We start from the raw sequence: 18,451 nt of genomic DNA, 5'->3' as shown, positions 1-18,451 counted from the left end.
CATGGTTTACTGTATAATGAAGTTTGGTAATAACGAACTACTTTTAGCTGGCCCTGGAGGTTCACTATAGCCATGGTTTACTGTATCGGCTTCAACAGGAGATTTGGCTTTGTTACATTCAGTTGGAAAATGTGTAAAAATACAGTGATCAGTAAGAGTCAACTTCAGAACTACATGTATCAGCCATTCTAATGCTGTGTATATCAATTCTATAAATGTTTTGCATATTGTGTGAGAGGATTAAGTGTCATAAAATAAAAAATAGTGTTCTTACACTTGTCTTTATATACAGGGGCCTGGTGCTGAAGAATTTCCTTTTGAAAAAGCTGTGACAATTTGAAAGGACATGAAATCTAGATCAATTTTTTAAAAAGTTTTTTTTTACATGACTAAATAGTGCATGTGTTCATTACTATTGTTATGTTTACTACAGATCTGATCACAACAAAATGTCGTGAATACTAAACATCTGATCTATGCATTATCCTCCACACTTAAATTTCAGATGATGGAGAGCCCTGTATATTATACATCAAAACAGTTGCAAATCCATGGAAATAGAATTTTGAACATTAATTATAGCAAATGCAGCTTGACAATGCTTACATAAAATGGGAATGAAAATCTTTCCCAGAGTCATGCAAATTAAAAAATGTGTTTATGTACAAAAAAAATCTCTCAAAGGTAATACAACACTCAGATTCAAATTGATCATTTTGCAGCATCATTAACATGCACTTTTAAAAAGAAAATAGGTATATCTACATCTGTAAATTTCTAAAAACATTCCACTGTTATCATAACATACGACTCTTTGTAAAAATTTCATCTCATACCATCATGTTCTGTCAGGCCTGAACCAAAAGCTGAGATGATATAGTTGGCTTTTATGCGGATGATTTCTTCCTCATCTTCCGTCCAGTTTCCTTCATCATCCTGCTCTGTCCTGACAAATTCCATTCCTGTGATAACTCCATTCTTTGACATCACCTTTCTGGGAGCCAAGAAGGGCAAGAATTCACATTTCTCCTCCTTTGCCAGGTCCATCTGAGAATGTCATCAACTGATTTCATAAGTTACTAACCAACAAATAGTTAGCATTTCTTAGGAAATGTTATCGGTATTTACTTCATCCATCAAACACTCAATAGCATTTATAAATGTTGGTATTGATCATCTTATATTCAATTTACACTTCTTCACTTAAAGAAGTAAAGGATTTACATTTCAAGTGTTTGTATAAACATTTAAAACAGAGATTTTCTTTCATTGCAAACATTGACCCAAACCTGCTAATTATCTAAAAGAAAGGGTGAAGATAACGAACAGTGATCAATCTCATAACTCCTATAAGGAATAAAAAATTAAAGAGTTGGGCATACACGGACAGACCCTGGATATACCAGAAGTGGGATCAGGTGTCTAGGAGGAGTAAGCATCCCTGTCAACCGGTAACACCCGCCATGAGCCCTTTATCTTTTATCAGATAAACGAAGCAATACGTAGTCAAAATCAGTGTATAAAGAACAGCCTAACAATAGGCATGAAATATGTCAGTCAGCATTTGACTAGGGGTGAATCAATATATCGATATATCGAAATGTACCGGTATACGCCTGTCCAGCGATATACGATACGGTGTTTCGACGATACGATACGATATAATGTCGGATTAAAAATAGCCCTTTTAATAGTCGGGATCGAAGTTCATAATTTAAAAATGGCTTCTAACAGGAACACAAATCCTCAGACTTTAATGCCCACTTTTACATTGTGACACATCGGAGATTCCTCAGACTTTAATCCCCGCTTTTACATTGTGACACATCAGAGATTTCTCAGACTTTAATCCTCGCTTTTACATTGTGACACATCGGAGATTCCTCAGACTTTAATCCCCGCTTTTACATTGTGACACATCAGAGATTCCTCAGACTTTAATCCTCGCTTTTACATTGTGACACATCGGAGATTCCTCAGACTTTAATCCCCGCTTTTACATTGTGACACATCGGAGATTTCTCAGACTTTAATCCTCGCTTTTACATTGTGACACATCGGAGATTCCTCAGATTTTAATCCCTGCTTTTACATTGTGACACATCGGAGATTCCTCAGACTTTAATCCTCGCTTTTACATTGTGACACATCGGAGATTCCTCAGACTTTAATCCCCGCTTTTACATTGTGACACATCGGAGATTTCTCAGACTTTAATCCTCGCTTTTACATTGTGACACATCGGAGATTCCTCAGATTTTAATCCCTGATTTTACATTGTGACACATCGGAGATTCCTCAGACTTTAATCCTCGCTTTTACATTGTGACACATCGGAGATTCCTCAGACTTTAATCCCCGCTTTTACATTGTGACACATCGGAGATTCCTCAGACTTTAATCCTCGCTTTTACATTGTGACACATCGGAGATTTCTCAGACTTTAATTCCGCTTTTAGGCTACATTGTGACACATCAGAAATGCCTCAGACTTTAATCCTCGCTTTTACATTGTGACATTGGAGTTTCCTCAGAATTTAATTGTCATTGTTTGTTTTGTTATGAAATAAAATATATTAAACCACTTCATTTTTTTTAATTTTTGATATTTTACTTCAGAAAATGCTTAACTACATGTACATTGAAAATCCAATATATCGGATATCGCATCAGAAAATATTGTATCGTATCGGAAAATCTTGAGCAATACACACCCCTACATTTCACCCAACAACAGGTTGTATTGGCAAACTAGATTGTTATAACGACCATAAAATGTGCAAAATGCTGACTTTAAATGAAAATCTTGAAACCCCTGTAACATCAACTTATTTGTCAGTAGCCTGCCTCAATTTAAGAATTTATCATACACAGAACAAGCTCTTGCATATTGAATCATTTGAGAGACATAAACACCATATGCAGGAGATAATGGAATATTACTACATAGATGTGGGAAGTTGATGATGGAGAAGCTGAAATTATCCTGTTTGTCATAAAGTTCAGTTGTTAGTTTGATGTTAGCATCTATGATCAATAAAATATCTAAGTTTGATGCAGAGGTAGAAGATTCTGTGGTGTCTTATTTTGAGTTCACTGGGATATATCGAATCAACATATGAATGAAAATGATTATTGTTAATTGATAAAACGTTGTCAATATATCTAAATGTCGAGTTGAAGATCACAGCTAGCAATTTTTTCTTCTCACGTAGAAGCTTTTGAAAAAAGTCTGCCTCATAAGAATATAAAAACAGGTTAGCAGACAAAGGAGCATAATTTGTGCCCATTAGTATTCCAATAGACTGATAGAAGACCTGATCACCAAAGACTACGAAGATATTGTCAATGAAGAACTCCAGCATCTTTTTAATATCAACTTCAGAGTATTTGTGCATAGATATCAGATTGGTGTTTAACAGAGTAATTTTTAGAATGACCAATCACAAGATACAAATATTTCCTTTTTCTTTTTTTTGGTTGAAAATCTGAAAAATTGCCCAAAAGTTTACCTCTTCCGGAACAGCTCTGATGTTAGTGAATCCTTTTCTGAACACTACATAGACCCTCTTTGCACCACATCTCAGGGCTGAGGTCGCACAGTCAAATGCAGTGTCTCCAGCTCCTAGTACTATCACTTTACCAGATAACTGTGGTAGTTTGGTCTTACAGCTGCACATTCCTACAAAACCAAAGTGAACTAGCTGACTAGAAAACGGAATCAGACAGGAAATGCCCTGCCAAGAACTTAATTCATTTAATTCATGTATTACATGAACTAGTGCTAAGTACACAGAATTAACAAGAGGTACTGTGAGCAATGCTCACTAAGAATACCCCACGCTTACCCCAATCTCCCAAAGGGTTTTGGTAATAGGTATAAACTACCTCTTTTCTGAGTGTAAAAAACAAATGGCATGACAAACCTTGGGTATTCTCGTTTGTAGGTAGAAATGGATTTTCTAGGAACACAGCATCTCCATGCGATGAAAAAAGTCGTTAAAGAATTTAAATGGAAACCATATTGCTACTTCGATGTCCAGTGCGCGTGACCTTTGACCCCAAAATCGATAGGGAACATCTTCATCCCATGGGTAGTCCATATTTATGATATGGTGACTGTAGGTGGAAAGGATAACGCTTTAGAGCCCGGAAACCATATTGCTACTTCAATGTCCAGTGCGCTTGACCTTTGACCTTTTGACCCCAAAATCGATAGGGAACATCTTCAGCCCATGGGTAGTCCATATGTATGATATGGTGACTGTAGGTGGAAAGGATAACGCTTTAGAGCCCGGAAACCATATTGCTACTTCGATGTCCAGTGCGCTTGACCTTTGACCTTAAAATCGATAGGGAACATCTTCATCCCATGGGTAGTCCATATATATGATATGGTGACGGTAGGTGGAAAGGATAATGCTTTAGAGCCCGGAAACCATTGCGTCTACAGACGGATGGACAGACAGACGGACAACCCGATTCCAGTATACCCCCCCCCCCCCCCCCACAACTTGTTGTGGGGGGTATAATTAATGATAGTTATGACAGAGAGGAGTGATTATGTCCCTTTCCCAGATCTTCATTTCAATGTTCAACTGCAGGATCAACTGCGTTAGTATAGAATATACGCTGTAAAAGTTCAAAGTGAAGTAAACTTAGTGGGAAGGTCTGCTGTAACTTTGACCTTTCATATCTGATGAAAAATCTAAAGATGGCTTTCTTTGATGATCAACTACTGTACCTTCATTAAAAATATGAAAGATTTTTGTTGAAAAATGTTAGATATCTAGTCACAACGAAAGTGATGAAGGACAAACACATACAGTGTACAGGCCCATAATTAAACTATGTGTTAGAATGTAAAAGTTTTACATGCCGTATGCTGACAACATTTCAATTTACTGTGTCATAATGAAAGTAACATAAAATTTCCATTTGAAGGACCATTATGACTTTGACCCTAAAAATTATTTGTGTCTTCCTTTATTCATCCACTATCTTTGTATAAAATATGAAAGTGTTATGTTGAACACTATTCAGATATTGTGTCACAACACAAGTGAAACAGATGGACAATGTAATTGCTACAGGACCTCCACATTTTCAATGCACGGCTCTACTTAACAGGAATATTTAGCTTATGATCAACTCATTCTGTATAAAATTTGAAATTGTTACGATGAAAACTTTGATTTACCACATGTCACAAGAGATATACATACACACAAAGTAATATAAACCTAAAATTTATAGGCGTCTTTCTCTTGTAATGCATTTCTGTACAATATTTGAAAATGTAATGGAAACTGTTTGACTTATCGCATCACAGCGAGTGTTGACGGACGGACGGACAATGTGATTCCTATGGGCCTTTTACATTTTCAATGCGGGGCCCTAATTAATATCATTTGGGTATACAAGATACAAGGTATCATATTCACCAATAATGGGCCCCATTAAGCACACAAATTTTAAATCACAATACGAATTCCAGGATTACTAGAAAAATAAATTTCTTGTAAATAATTGCTCCTCTTGTACCCAATACTGGCATAAAAACAAAAGAGAGAGAGAGTATCTAAGCACTGATGGCTAGAGATATTTAATCTATAAAGTCAAGAAAGAGAGAGGATACCTGCTTTGCTTGCAGCAGAAACTTTCGGAAGGAAATCTTTTGATGTAAAGAACCCCATCGATTCCTTCAAATCAGCAAATATAGGTATCTTCTTTGAGTCAGGCAAACCTGTGAAATTAAATGTTTATGACGTTAGTATCATCAGTCAACTGGTAACTCATGTTACATGATCCAGATTTTTTCTTCTCAGACTGAGACTTTGTCGAAATCAAATAAAGAAGAAAAATAATAATTTAATTCATTTGCTATACTGAAATCCATTATTTCTGACATGTTGTATACATAAGACCTCATAATATACCACGTACAGTTTTGAATTCTCTTAAAGCTACAGTATTTTCATATTTTTGAACAAAATTTGTTTCCATTTCAAACTCAGAAATTTTATTTCCATAGCAAGTGATGCTAATGTTATTTTTCACAGCAGAATTAGTGAATATTGAAACAGTTGTTAAAACTGAGCTTTGTGTAGAACTGTTTTACCTATGCCCAAAAATACAGCCTCATATCCCTCTTTCTTCAACTTCTGAACAGTGATATCAGATGTACTGAGTGATCTCCCTTTCTCCACCTGATTTGAATGAATAGCATACTATTAATTCACTATGCTTGCTATTAGCAAAGATGTTTAATAAGTATTTGATTTCCTTTTCGTTTGCAACAGTGATTGAAATTTTAAAAAGAAATCACAAGATACTTATGAGAACAAAATATGCGAGGGTACCCCAATCTAAATTAGATTTCTTAGATCCGTGCCACATACTCTTACGTAGAGTATATGACAAATATCTAAGAAGTTTGATTATAATTAGATTGCAGGGTACCCTAATGTATGTTTCTTTATCATGTGCATGAATATAATAAGTTTCTCTTACTTTGACTCCAAGATCTTTGGCAAGTTCAACCTCAAAGTCGACCACACTATATGGCAACCTATACTGGGGGATCTCTGCAGAACTGTGGAACGGGGAGATTGAATTCAACATTATCACAATATTTGAAAAACTGAAGCTAACCAATATCCATCATTAAAGATATATATATATATAAATTTGTTTCTTTTAAGAAATTTTTGAGGAAAAAAAAAAGAAGAATCTGTTGGGATACGTCAAAATCAATCTTAAAATTTCACTAATGTTAATGTAAATCAAAATCTTGCTTTGTGGAAGATGTTTGCTAGGAATTGTAACCAAGTGTGAATATTTCTTTCATAGATGATATGACAAGATATTCATGTACATGTACCTCAGTCCTCCAATGTAATTGTATTTCTCAAATATGGTCAGATTTGTGTAACCAAGCCTGGCTAGGAATGTGGCACAGCTGATGCTGGCTGGTCCACAGCCAAGTAGTGCCACTTTAGCCTTGTAGCTGTCTGGGAGCTCCTCTGCAGGAGGCAGGGAGGGGTCCCTTATCTGGGGGATCTTCATGGCTTTGAAAATCTATGTGAAATTCACAAAGAAATATTTTTTAACAATTTTCACATAAAAATGCATTGTATTGTTTTGTAATGTTCTGATCAGGTCTAAATGCCTATTTTATCTATAAAGAATTCCTTTGCTCTCTTCTCATTATTTGAAAGTTTGAAGGAAGAAAATTGTCATTTATTTCATTACATTGATATTAGCTACATATGTGAATCATTAATCTCTGTTAGTAAACGTTTTAAAATGCAATCTATTGACTTTGTTTGCTTCTGCTTACAAAATGATAACAGTTTTGTTGGTTTTAAAAGACCCAATACACACACATGTATCAAACTTCGATAAAATGGAAATAAAATTGCATGGACCCAATCTGCATTGTATTGTCAGCAAGCATTTATGATAAGCGACTATTCAAACTAAGCACTGCAAATTCAAACACTTTGCTCAGTCTCTAGTGAAAAAGAACACTGAATTTTTCTTATCTATTTGGGTATGATATCAAAGGAGGGCATTGCCTAGTGGGACATTCTCTCACAACAGAGCTATGATCAATGACTACTAAGGAGTTTTAACCCAGAAATCCTGTGAGATCTTCCTCTTTCCATCTTTTATTACTTAACAAGTGTGAAGAGTTTTATAAATGCTGGACATTTGAATTAATTCATCAGCTCAAATAATGCAATGTACTGTCACTTCTGAATTTTGGTGGACAAAACCATTGGACTGACACTTTTCAAAAACATACTAATATCTGAAATGGTGCTCTTAAAATGGTGTTTACATTATCATATCTAATCACTGACCTACAAACTTTGATCAAGAAATCAACCAGGATCTTCCTATTCCCAACTTTTATCTTGTAGCAAGTACAAGACAAATGTCAGAAAGACTGAACTTTACATTATGATATTGATAACATTTTCTGGACACACATGTACATGTGTAGGGCAGTAGGGCAACTTTTATTTCTTCATTCATTTTCATGTGGATATGCCTGTGTATATATTCACAAGACATAATTTTTGCTAATCACTGATCAAAAATATTGTAATTATGAGTACACAACAGGAAGGAAATTTCCCCTTTGTCATTTCTTCAATACAAGAAATGTTTCAGAAACATGGAAAATTGAAAGGGCTTCTACACATATAGGTCATCTACTTCTGAAGATGTACCAGTGCACCAAGTTTGATGTCTGTCATGCAACTGACAAGTGCACAAAACAATATGCCCCCTTCTTTTTCAAAGGGGGATATAAAAATAAAATCATGAGTAACTTTGATATCAGTTATTTGGAAGATATGGGTACTCCAAGTATCACAAAATTTTCCACTCTCAAAAACATTCAATTGCAAACATCTAGCTGATGAAGAAATTGGGAGCATTTCTCTATGTAATAACAGGAAAAGAAAATGGGGACAATATCCAGAGTATTCAGACTGACAAATGAAAATCACTTGTTATACGATTGAAAATGGCAATACTGCCCCTGTAAAACATTTCGATATTTCATCAAAGAACATTAATAAAAATTATTTTCTCCCTCAGTGCCCTCGTCCGAAAATAAATATTTTCTTGACTATTTGATAATAAAACAAAACAGAAAAAGTGAATAGGTTGGTTGCATTTGTTACAAGATCGCTTTTAATAAGCAAACATCAAATCGACAAAGCTGAAAAATCACCAATGAAAACAGATGAATTCAAAACTGAAAATGGGCTGGGTGGGAGGGAAGGATAAGGCACAGATATACAAAAGCGATCTTTGTTGCTTGTAGTGAACCTCGCACTGCCCGAACACTGACCAGTAGTAGTATATATACGAAGCGCAAAAGCGCTCGTGCATGAGCTCAAAAACCCGCGAAATGTATTTACGGAAAATAACAAAAATTGACGAAATGTAAAACGTAAAGAAATGAATGTACCATTGGTGGCATGAAAACATCATACATGAAATATAAGTTGGATTTGAACTTAGATGCTTACTGCACAAATAAGACCTCCATTAAGGCTGGGTCAATACTTCTCTGATGAGTGCAATTCAGAAAGAAATGGTGTGATCAATAAATATATAGTGATCATAACTGTATAGCAGATTATACTCATTATTAGACAAAACTTTATCACGAGAACTAAGGGGCCCAATAGAACTTCCTAAGGTATGAGAACTGCAATTAACTTACCTCATCTAAATTTTCAACTTTTATTTATTTGATGCAATTCCACAACTTGTTTTGTCATGTGATTGCATGGTCTATTTTACAGTACATTCAATGAAATTTTAACATGATACTAATGAAATGTCCATTGATTCAGGAAACTGAAAATGACACTTCTGCATTGCGGTTTTACTAATATAATTTGTTATTATTTAATACTTTGTATTGTATATCCCCAACAACTTTGTTGAGAAGGGACAATGATAAATCATCAGTTCATTTAAAATACAAAATATGAAATCTCATGTCATTTGCATATACTCCCTGTTTCACTTTCATGCATCTCGTTTGCAATAATATTCAAAACTATGTCATATCAGTAAATTAAACCTATACACATGATAATCAAAATAAAACCTTAAAAAGATATCCATTTCTTTGTTCTCATATTCATCTATTGATGAACTTCTGCATTAAATGTCTAAAATATCAATTTCTAAATATGCAAGATATACTACATATGTCCATTGTCTAATGCTTCATGTACATATGAATCACAGGCACTGAATTAGTGTGCCCCTCCCTTGGTTTGATCTGAAGAGCCCCATGGGCAAAAATGCATATCCGATTCTCGTGAAATTCTAAGATTTCTTCTGAATGTAGAAACAATTTATACATTAGAATTTTGGTCACAAGAATTTTTATACATCTATGCATGTTTGTAATTAATTGAATTAATTAAGCATGTACTTACCTCAGTAGCAAACTGCTGCAATCCTCCAATGTTAATGGGACCCTCCTCTGCGGCGTACAAGTTACATCCTCCCACACAGAGGTCAGAGGTTGGACAGACCATTCCACAGGTCAAACCAAGGGGGTTGTCCGAAAATATTGCCTTTGCAGCACCGTAATAGTTCTGTACAAAAAATGCATAAAAGCTTATTGTATTGAATATGTTAATGCAGTTTTCATATAAAATAATACGGAAATGAGCATAACCAACAGAAAGAAAATCTATTCCATTCTACAAACAAAGAATTCCCAAAGTTCTCTGTAAAAATGCACAAGATACAGACCTTGTTTGCAATACTGGTGATGAAAGATTTGATATCTAGCTGGGTTGGACAGCTCTTCTGACAAGGAGCATCTGCACATTTCAAACATCTACAACATACACAATACAATATGATGAATTTTCGCATTTTATCTGTCAAAAATTCATTATCAAAGCCCCTATCTCATGTAACTTTTTCAGCTTATATATTTAATCATTATTTTTCAAATTCTCCCAAAATACAAGAATACTGAGTAGTTAGTCTATAGGGATATATCACACAGCACAGGAAGTAGGGCTGAAACGATTCACCAAAATATCGATACTGTTCAACAGAAACGCTCGATTCAATGCCTTGATTTTCGATTCGATACGTTTATTACAAACAGGTTCTGTAACATACATCGGGCTTGGCCTGTGCTTATCATTTTTACCTGCATGACGGACAAAATAGCATCAGATAATGTTCAGACTGTTGTTTGCCTTGAGGTTGACAAAAATAATAATGAATTTCATCAGTTTAAACTACAGAGCCAACAGACATCTTACCGTTCAGAAGTTTGGAAACATTTTGCTTTTATAATTATGATTTAAAATCTTGGAAATGAATTTTTCCTTCAATGTTATTATTGGTTTCTTCTGTAAATTGTATCGCATTGAAAGTATTGAATCATGGCATAAGTATTGCAATATGGATCGTATCTTGAAGGGGCGTATCGTTTCAGCCCGAAAGGGAAGACCCCCCAGGTGAGGAAATGCTAATACTGTAACTCCTGCATTTTGTTAAGGACCTTATCACTGTCAACACACACTATGTCAATATTGAGTGTAGTAAAACATACCCATTCTGACTTGTACTTGATATGACTGGATTTTGTACATAACTGTCACTATCAATGTTCAACAACAGGAAACTACAGTGCATGAATAGTACAATTAACCTAATTTTTGTCATTAGACCACCATCTAGCAGAAAAAACTAAATTTTCTCCAAGTTGACCATCTGTGCTAGTCTTCTTTTTAAAATCAATTGCTTTTAATTGCCACTTTGCCCAAAATAAAACATACAAATATTTCAGGGAGTTAGATTTACTGGTAAATTCTGGCAGTAATCTTAAGATAGTTGGTAATGCCAAGAAAATTCTCCATCTGACCTCTGATGACCCATGCAGGGATGGAACGGAATTGAAACTGAATACGTTTTATACTGAGGCACTACTCTTTCTTACAAATCCATTGTAAGTTTTGGCAGACGTCCACTGTACTGCCATCTATAAATCGCTATTGACCATCTATGGAAATATAGCTGGCGATCAGGAAACATTTTATCCAATCTGAGTGACATTCTAGTTTGAGGCAAAATAAATGTTTGTATTACCTGGTTGCCTCTCTGAGAGCCCCTCGCTCACTCAGTGTAGTGTGTTTGATGTCGTCAAAATTGTTAGTTCGAGGCGGACAGTCCTGCCAAACAAAAATATCTTGTTTTATTATACGTAAAAGTACAAGTTATGAAAAAATAAGGACCTACTGGTACTTGAAACTTTTTGTACATGATCATCATATGGCACTCTTTGGTAACAAGTCACCTTTGGTAGTGTGGTGAACATCATAAGCAGCCTTTGGTACTTTGGTATTCTTACTGAGCAACCTTTGGTACTTTGGTATACTTACTGAGCAACCTTTTTGGTACTATGGTATACGTATTGAGCAACCTTTGGTATACATAACAAGCAGCCTTCATTACTTTGGTATATGTGCTGAGCAACCTTTGGTACTATGGTATATGTACTGAGCAACCTTTGTTACTTTGGTATACATACTGAGCAACCTTCGGTACTTTGGTATATGTACTGAGCAACCTTCACTACTTTAGTATACTTACTGATTAGCCTTTGGTATACGTACTGAGCCACTTGGTACTTTGGTATACATAACAAGCAGCCTTCAGTACTTTGGTATACGCACTGAGTCACCTTTGGTACACGTACTGAGCAGCCTTTGGTATACTTACTGAGCAGCCTTCAGTACTTTGGTATACATAATGAGCCACCTTTGGTACACGTACTGAGCCACCTTTGGTACACGCACTGAGCCACCTTTGGTACATGTACTGAGCAACCTTTGGTATACTTACTGAGCAGCCTTTGGTACATGTACTGAGCAACCTTTGGTACATGTACTGAGCAACTTTTGGTATACGTACTGAGCAACCTTTGGTACACGTACAGAGCAACCTTTGGTACATGTACAGAGCAACCTTTGGTACACGTACAGAGCAACCTTTGGTATACTTACTGAGCAACCTTTGGTATACTTACTGAGCAGCCTTTGGTATACTTACTGAGCAACCTTTGGCAGAGTTGCGCTTCCAGTGTTTCTTGTTCTCCTTGGTTTCTGTGCTTGATACAAGGTTGGCATACTTGGTCACTTTAGGATTCAAAGCCAGCAAGTTCTAAATTTAATCAAGGTATACAATTTAATTTATTTAATCTTAGTTTAATGCTTTATTTATTTTAAGAATATTGCAAACAGCCCTAAGGCTAGGAATATGCTCTCCTCATCATTATATACAATGATGCTATAGTTTATCATATAAACCTCAAATAGGAATAAAATAAGTTGAGGTATAATAATTTTTATAACATCACCTGTTGTCAAGTAATTTTTCCTGTGGTAGATACTTTTATCATGGGGTGGTGGTTTTTATTTAATTTCCTAAGGCCAATTCAACTTAATTAGTAGATTATCATCCAGGGTCACCAAAAAGTATGGGGTGGGTGGGAGGATTTTATTTTTTTTATTTTTAGAGAAAAATATTAATGACAAACGAGTTTTTGTCAACAGAAGTGCTTCATTTAATGCAAGATGGATATCAATCTATGCTTATTTCACAGACGAATTCCAGGTTAAGATTAATTTCAAACACAAGAAGATACCAAACTTCTTCAAGATTTACGCCCGTAAGAATGCAAGAAACCATATTCTTCATGTGGCTTTTCATGTTGCTATACCAAAAATGTAAACAAAAAGTGTAAAAAAAACCTGAGCCATTGGACATGAAAATTTTCTGGAAATCGCAAGTTTCACAAAATAAAAAAAATCGGGGCGGGCCAATTTTTGAGGGGCGGGCGGGGATGATAATCTATCAATTAAGTTGAATTGGCCTAATGGTGATTTTATGAACCTCAGCAGTTATTACATATCAAATATTGAGCAGAGAGGTAGCTGTAAAATATGAATTGAAATTGAAAAGAATACAAAATCAAGCAAACTAAGATGTACTGAAATAAAATAAATTTTTACTGTTAAATATGATGAAACCTAAATCACATACAAGTACATGTATCTGCATTTATCATGATCCATATCATTTGATATCAATCTCTTTTTTTTTTTCATTATATGATTGAATAATTCCAGGCTTTCTGATTGGCTGTGATCCAACAACCTCAGAAAAATAGAACAATATATTCATCAATATGTACAGGTCTGTCAACATGTTCAAGTGAATATGATATACTGAGCAAAATATATAAGTTTAGCAACTGAAAGATTTATACATATTCAAGGAAAACATATAATTGTGTATTTTTAAATAATTGAAATTGTGAATTATCACAACGTAACAATACAATGTCACAGTTTATAGAGAATTGTGTTTCGTTACGTCAGAAAGCGACATTAAACAGATGAAGGACATGGATTGGAAAGTAACAATCAGTATCAGTCTTTTGTGTGGCCTCCAATTACAGCAATAATGGCTATACAATGGTGTCCTATGGCCCTTATCAGGTTTCTGATCTCGAGCATGGCGATCTGGCCCCACTTGTGCTGCAGAGCAAGCGTCAGTTCCGCTACGTTATTGACATACTATGTCGTCTTAAATGGCGGCCAAGAAAGCCCGAAACATATTCAATTTGTGACAAATCTGACCATCTTGCAAGCCAATTCATGACCTCAATGTTGTGTTTTGTGTATGCCGTGCGGCATGTGGATGCGCATTATCTTGCTGGAAAATGCTTGCTTGTCTTCGATGCAGGAGGGGAATAAAATAATTTTATTTTTCCATTTCTATTGTCAACAATGCTTAACTAAAGTATTTCTGATGGTCAACCAAAATTTGAACATCATTTTTTGGGTACAGCACTCACAATTCTTTGTTATGTAAACAAGGCTTGTGCCATGTTTTTGTTTACATATAGATTGCTCATTAGAAAATAGCATGTTTAAAACAAAATAAGGGGTGCTAAACACTAGAATCTATTTACTTATGTGCAGAATTATCTTGTAAATTGAAAAATCAGCTTTAAGAAACTTTTACTAGTAAATTTTGCCCATGTAAATAAAAACATGCCACATGCTAAGCCTTGTTTACATAACAAAGAATTGTGAGCTCTGTATCTCCCATGTACTTCAACAACTGACATTCAAATAGAAATACTTTAGTTAAACATTTTAAACATAAAAAATGGACAGCTCAAATCTGTCCATGCCCCTTTAAATAGTTCAGGATGTATTCAATGTCTGATTTTTGTTAAAAGTAGGTCAAATTTCCAGGTCAAGGTCACAAGATCACACACAGTTCAAAAGACATTTTTAAAGATTTTATATAACACTTTGATCCCCTACTATGGCCCCATCCTACGCCCCAGGACCATGGTTTGCACAAACTTTGATCTACTCTATGCTAGGAAGCTTTCATGTAAATTTGAACTTTTATGGCCATGATTTTAACAAACTGGAATCTTCACTATGTCAGGAAGAACCATGTAAAGAACCTCCCCAGGGTTCTCATTAAGAGCTGGCATCCAGCGATTTCTCGCCCCTTACTATGAGTAAAATTGCCGGCTTCCTCCTATAGTTAAGACAAAACAAGGCCATGCTATATCATGATTAAATTCAATGAAGCACTTTTAAAGTCTTGAAACTTTTTTTATTTCACCAAAAGGCTCCACATGGAGCATAATAGTATCAAAAAAATGTACGAACAACAATGTTGAAAACAATGAATGAAGCACAACAGAAGGTCACATTTCAGATGCAGTTTTCACTTTGTAAAGATTAGTTCCGGTTTTGTTTTTGGTAATTCTGATTCCGATTTTCTTAAATGCAAAACCAAAGTATTGTGATGCATGGAGAAAATCACGGGTCTGTGGGGTCATTTTGCAAAGAAACCAACATTAGGTAGCATTCATTGGGAGTTGAATCTTGTTCAAATTTAAGATTTAACTTTTTTCTACATATTGCATTGAACTGTTTAAGAACAATTTGTGTGAATTAAATATAATCAATATATTTTATTTTAAAACAGATTTTTTGGTGACAATGTTGGTTCATTACAAAAATGTAAATGAAATTAAGAATTTGGAAATGATTGCACTACTACGTAACGCACCAACAGAAAGACGCATTCACAGGTCTAAGACCAAACCATGTCATGGCTAAAATTACTATAAAATCTCCTTATCAATATAGAAAAAATTAATTGTTACCAGTCACTTACATGTAAATTAACACATTTTGCTGACATTTTACAAATGATTTTAATGCTAGATTTAAGGTAACTCCATACTTGCAGTTTTATCTGATACAAGTTTAAAAATTGTATTTATTTCCATTCATTTGAGTTAAAACTAACAAATTATCAAATAAAATACATAGGTCATCACGCTTTTTAAGATGCGAGACGTACATAAACAGAATCATATATCTCCGTCAGAAAATTGGAATATTCCTTAAACAGCGTTATCAAAATGTCATACAAACTGGTTATGACGATGTAATAGCATTCATAACAATTTCATGAAACGTATCTTCACAAAAATATACAAAATGTCTGTAAAAATAAAGGAAATCTATCATATAATAGACTTCATGGAGAAATCAATAAAAACAGAGTTATTGCCCTTAGATTCAATATTTTGAAACTTATCATTGATTATTCATCAATAACTAAAAAAAAACAAGAATTTTTACAATACCTATCAGAAAAGACCCCAACGAAATTTATGTTCCTATCATGCATAAATTTAAATAAATCATTGATTTTGCAAAATCTGATGACATCACAGGAGGGTGGAATTACTTTAAATGCCTAAACTCAGGGAAATGCCTCCTACAACATTCTAATTTTTCAAAAAATTTCCGGGGGACCATGCCCAAGGATGCTCTTTTCCAAGTTTGGCTGAAATTGGCCCAGTGGTTCTGAAGAACATGAAAAGTTACAGACAGACAGACAACGGGTGATCAGAAAAGCTCACTTGAGCTTTTAGTTCAGGTGAGCTAAAAACGTGTAACCCTCCCCCCCTCCCCCCCAACACCTAAAGAAAAGAGAGAAATATACACCAACAGTTGACACATCTCAATGTTTGACTTATCAGCGACATACAACATTGTTTTATATATTTCTGGGCTTACTAATCATGTTTTAAAATGTGATCTGTTCAATAACATATTCATAATGAAGAAATTATTCTTATAAATTTCTTTCTTACGTAATTTTATTTTGGGGGTTCAATCAACATATTAAATAAAATGCATCAAGTTTCTAAAAATTAGACTATTTCGTAGATCTATATTATAACTATTATTCATATCTCCAAATGGGTTGTCTTTGTTTATAATAAACTTGAAAGCCTACAATCTGCTTTGCAGAGCTAGGCTACGTGCTCCGCAGTGCATGAACCATTTTGACCTAATTTCACCGCAGTCTAGATAATGCAACAGCTATTGCATTCTAAAACTTTGCAAAAAAGAGTTTAAAAAAAACCAAACACTCTCATATCAGACTAGTTCATAAAACGTTTAAAGATGTGTGGTACAATACCTCAATATCTGGTACATCTCTGCTAACCATCCGAGATTCCATGTTCTTGGTTTAGGATTCTGATAATGTTGATGGACGGACGCCAAATGTTCTCATTGGTCCAACTGTGTAGGTGTGACCAATGGGAATACATCCGTGTACTACGAAATCACTTGTACACCCGGTCAAATCGCAGCTCGTTAATTTGGTCGCTTGGTCAAATCGGCACAAAAGGTGGTCACTTACGTTTTCCACGTTCAAGGCGCGGCTGTAGATCTACAGTATTTTAGAAAGGAGTGGATATGCATTATAAAAGTTAAAAATCTTCGCTTCTGGTCAGGGGCTCAATTTTAAGGGCAGGGATATCGTGTATTGCATATTGGAAATGCAAAATTATAAATTTTAATCTTCTAAATAGATCTAGGCCTCTTCCTGAACATTTAGGAAATATGTGTTATAGATCTACTTCAAGTTGGGGCTATGTTGATCATTTCGAAAAATTGGAAATCTTTTTCTTTTTTTTTTAATGTTATTTTATTTATTCATCTATTTTTGGTCACAAAGCCTTTTATTTATCCTTGTATAACAAATGATTTCTGGTCGTTTCGGCCTTTTTTCAGTTCGGCCCCAAGTTTTTTCGGCCGTTAGTAGTTTCGGCCTAATGTCGTTTCGGCCCTAGTCGTTTCGGCCTCACTTTTAAATACCTTTGTAATACTAATAAATTAAGTCTTTTTTCTCATCTTACTTACTATATCAAAATTGATATTTCTGTAAAGGATATATATAAGCCAAAAACTGTCCATTCTGTGAGAGAAAGAACTGGGTGAGGCCCGTAGGGCCGAGATCAGTTCTTTCTCTCGCAAAATGGACAGTTTGAGGTTTATATCCTACTTAAAACATTACATCTTTTGTTCTAAGAATGGACAGGCTCAGGTAAACCCATTGACAATGATAATTATGAATAAAGTTATTTTTTTAATAATCTGACAATATAACCAGTCTTGCGTAGAAGTCTGTTTCTTTTGTTCACTTATTGGAGCCATAGGCGTAGCTTGGGTTCGAATATTACCGAGGCAGGGGGTCAGAAGCTATCGACATTTTAACAACGTAAAAGGTTGCCACTGGGAGCCAAATTTTGATCTGAAAAGCATTGTGATTTCGAATATTTGGATGAGGAAATAATTAACGCCAGCCAAAAGAACCCAATGTGCCCATCTCGTGAAATGAAATTATTCATGAAAGCGAAAATAATAATATAATGATATGCTAATAAAGAACCCCCCCCCCCCCCCCCCCCCCCAAGCGTTGTGAAGAAGTTTTGGATTGTGCCTCTGAATCCAGCGAAATTCAAATACAGTATGGAAATATG

The 18,451-nt window shown here is 35.0% G+C and overlaps 1 protein-coding gene across 1 annotated transcript in view; it reads right to left on the bottom strand.

Annotated features, from left to right (window-relative positions):
• Positions 1-17,346, bottom strand: part of LOC125669990 (dihydropyrimidine dehydrogenase [NADP(+)]-like) — a 31,921-nt gene extending 14,575 nt beyond the window's left edge. The window contains exons 1-11 of the mRNA XM_048904871.2: positions 17,104-17,346; positions 12,619-12,729; positions 11,656-11,738; positions 10,300-10,387; positions 9,978-10,139; positions 6,884-7,080; positions 6,514-6,595; positions 6,122-6,209; positions 5,639-5,746; positions 3,513-3,682; positions 837-1,047 (exon numbers count right to left, since the gene is read on the bottom strand). Of these exons, the coding sequence (XP_048760828.1) occupies positions 837-1,047; positions 3,513-3,682; positions 5,639-5,746; positions 6,122-6,209; positions 6,514-6,595; positions 6,884-7,080; positions 9,978-10,139; positions 10,300-10,387; positions 11,656-11,738; positions 12,619-12,729; positions 17,104-17,145 (1,342 nt within the window). The 5' untranslated portion in view covers positions 17,146-17,346. The remainder of the gene's footprint in view (positions 1-836; positions 1,048-3,512; positions 3,683-5,638; positions 5,747-6,121; positions 6,210-6,513; positions 6,596-6,883; positions 7,081-9,977; positions 10,140-10,299; positions 10,388-11,655; positions 11,739-12,618; positions 12,730-17,103) is intronic.
• Positions 17,347-18,451: the final 1,105 nt, after the last annotated feature.

This window comes from Ostrea edulis, chromosome 4 (genome assembly GCF_947568905.1).
Source record: "Ostrea edulis chromosome 4, xbOstEdul1.1, whole genome shotgun sequence".
Taxonomy (NCBI): Eukaryota; Metazoa; Mollusca; class Bivalvia; order Ostreida; family Ostreidae; genus Ostrea; species Ostrea edulis.
Note: the sequence above shows the minus strand (reverse complement) of the source record. Positions and strands in the feature narration are given on the sequence as shown.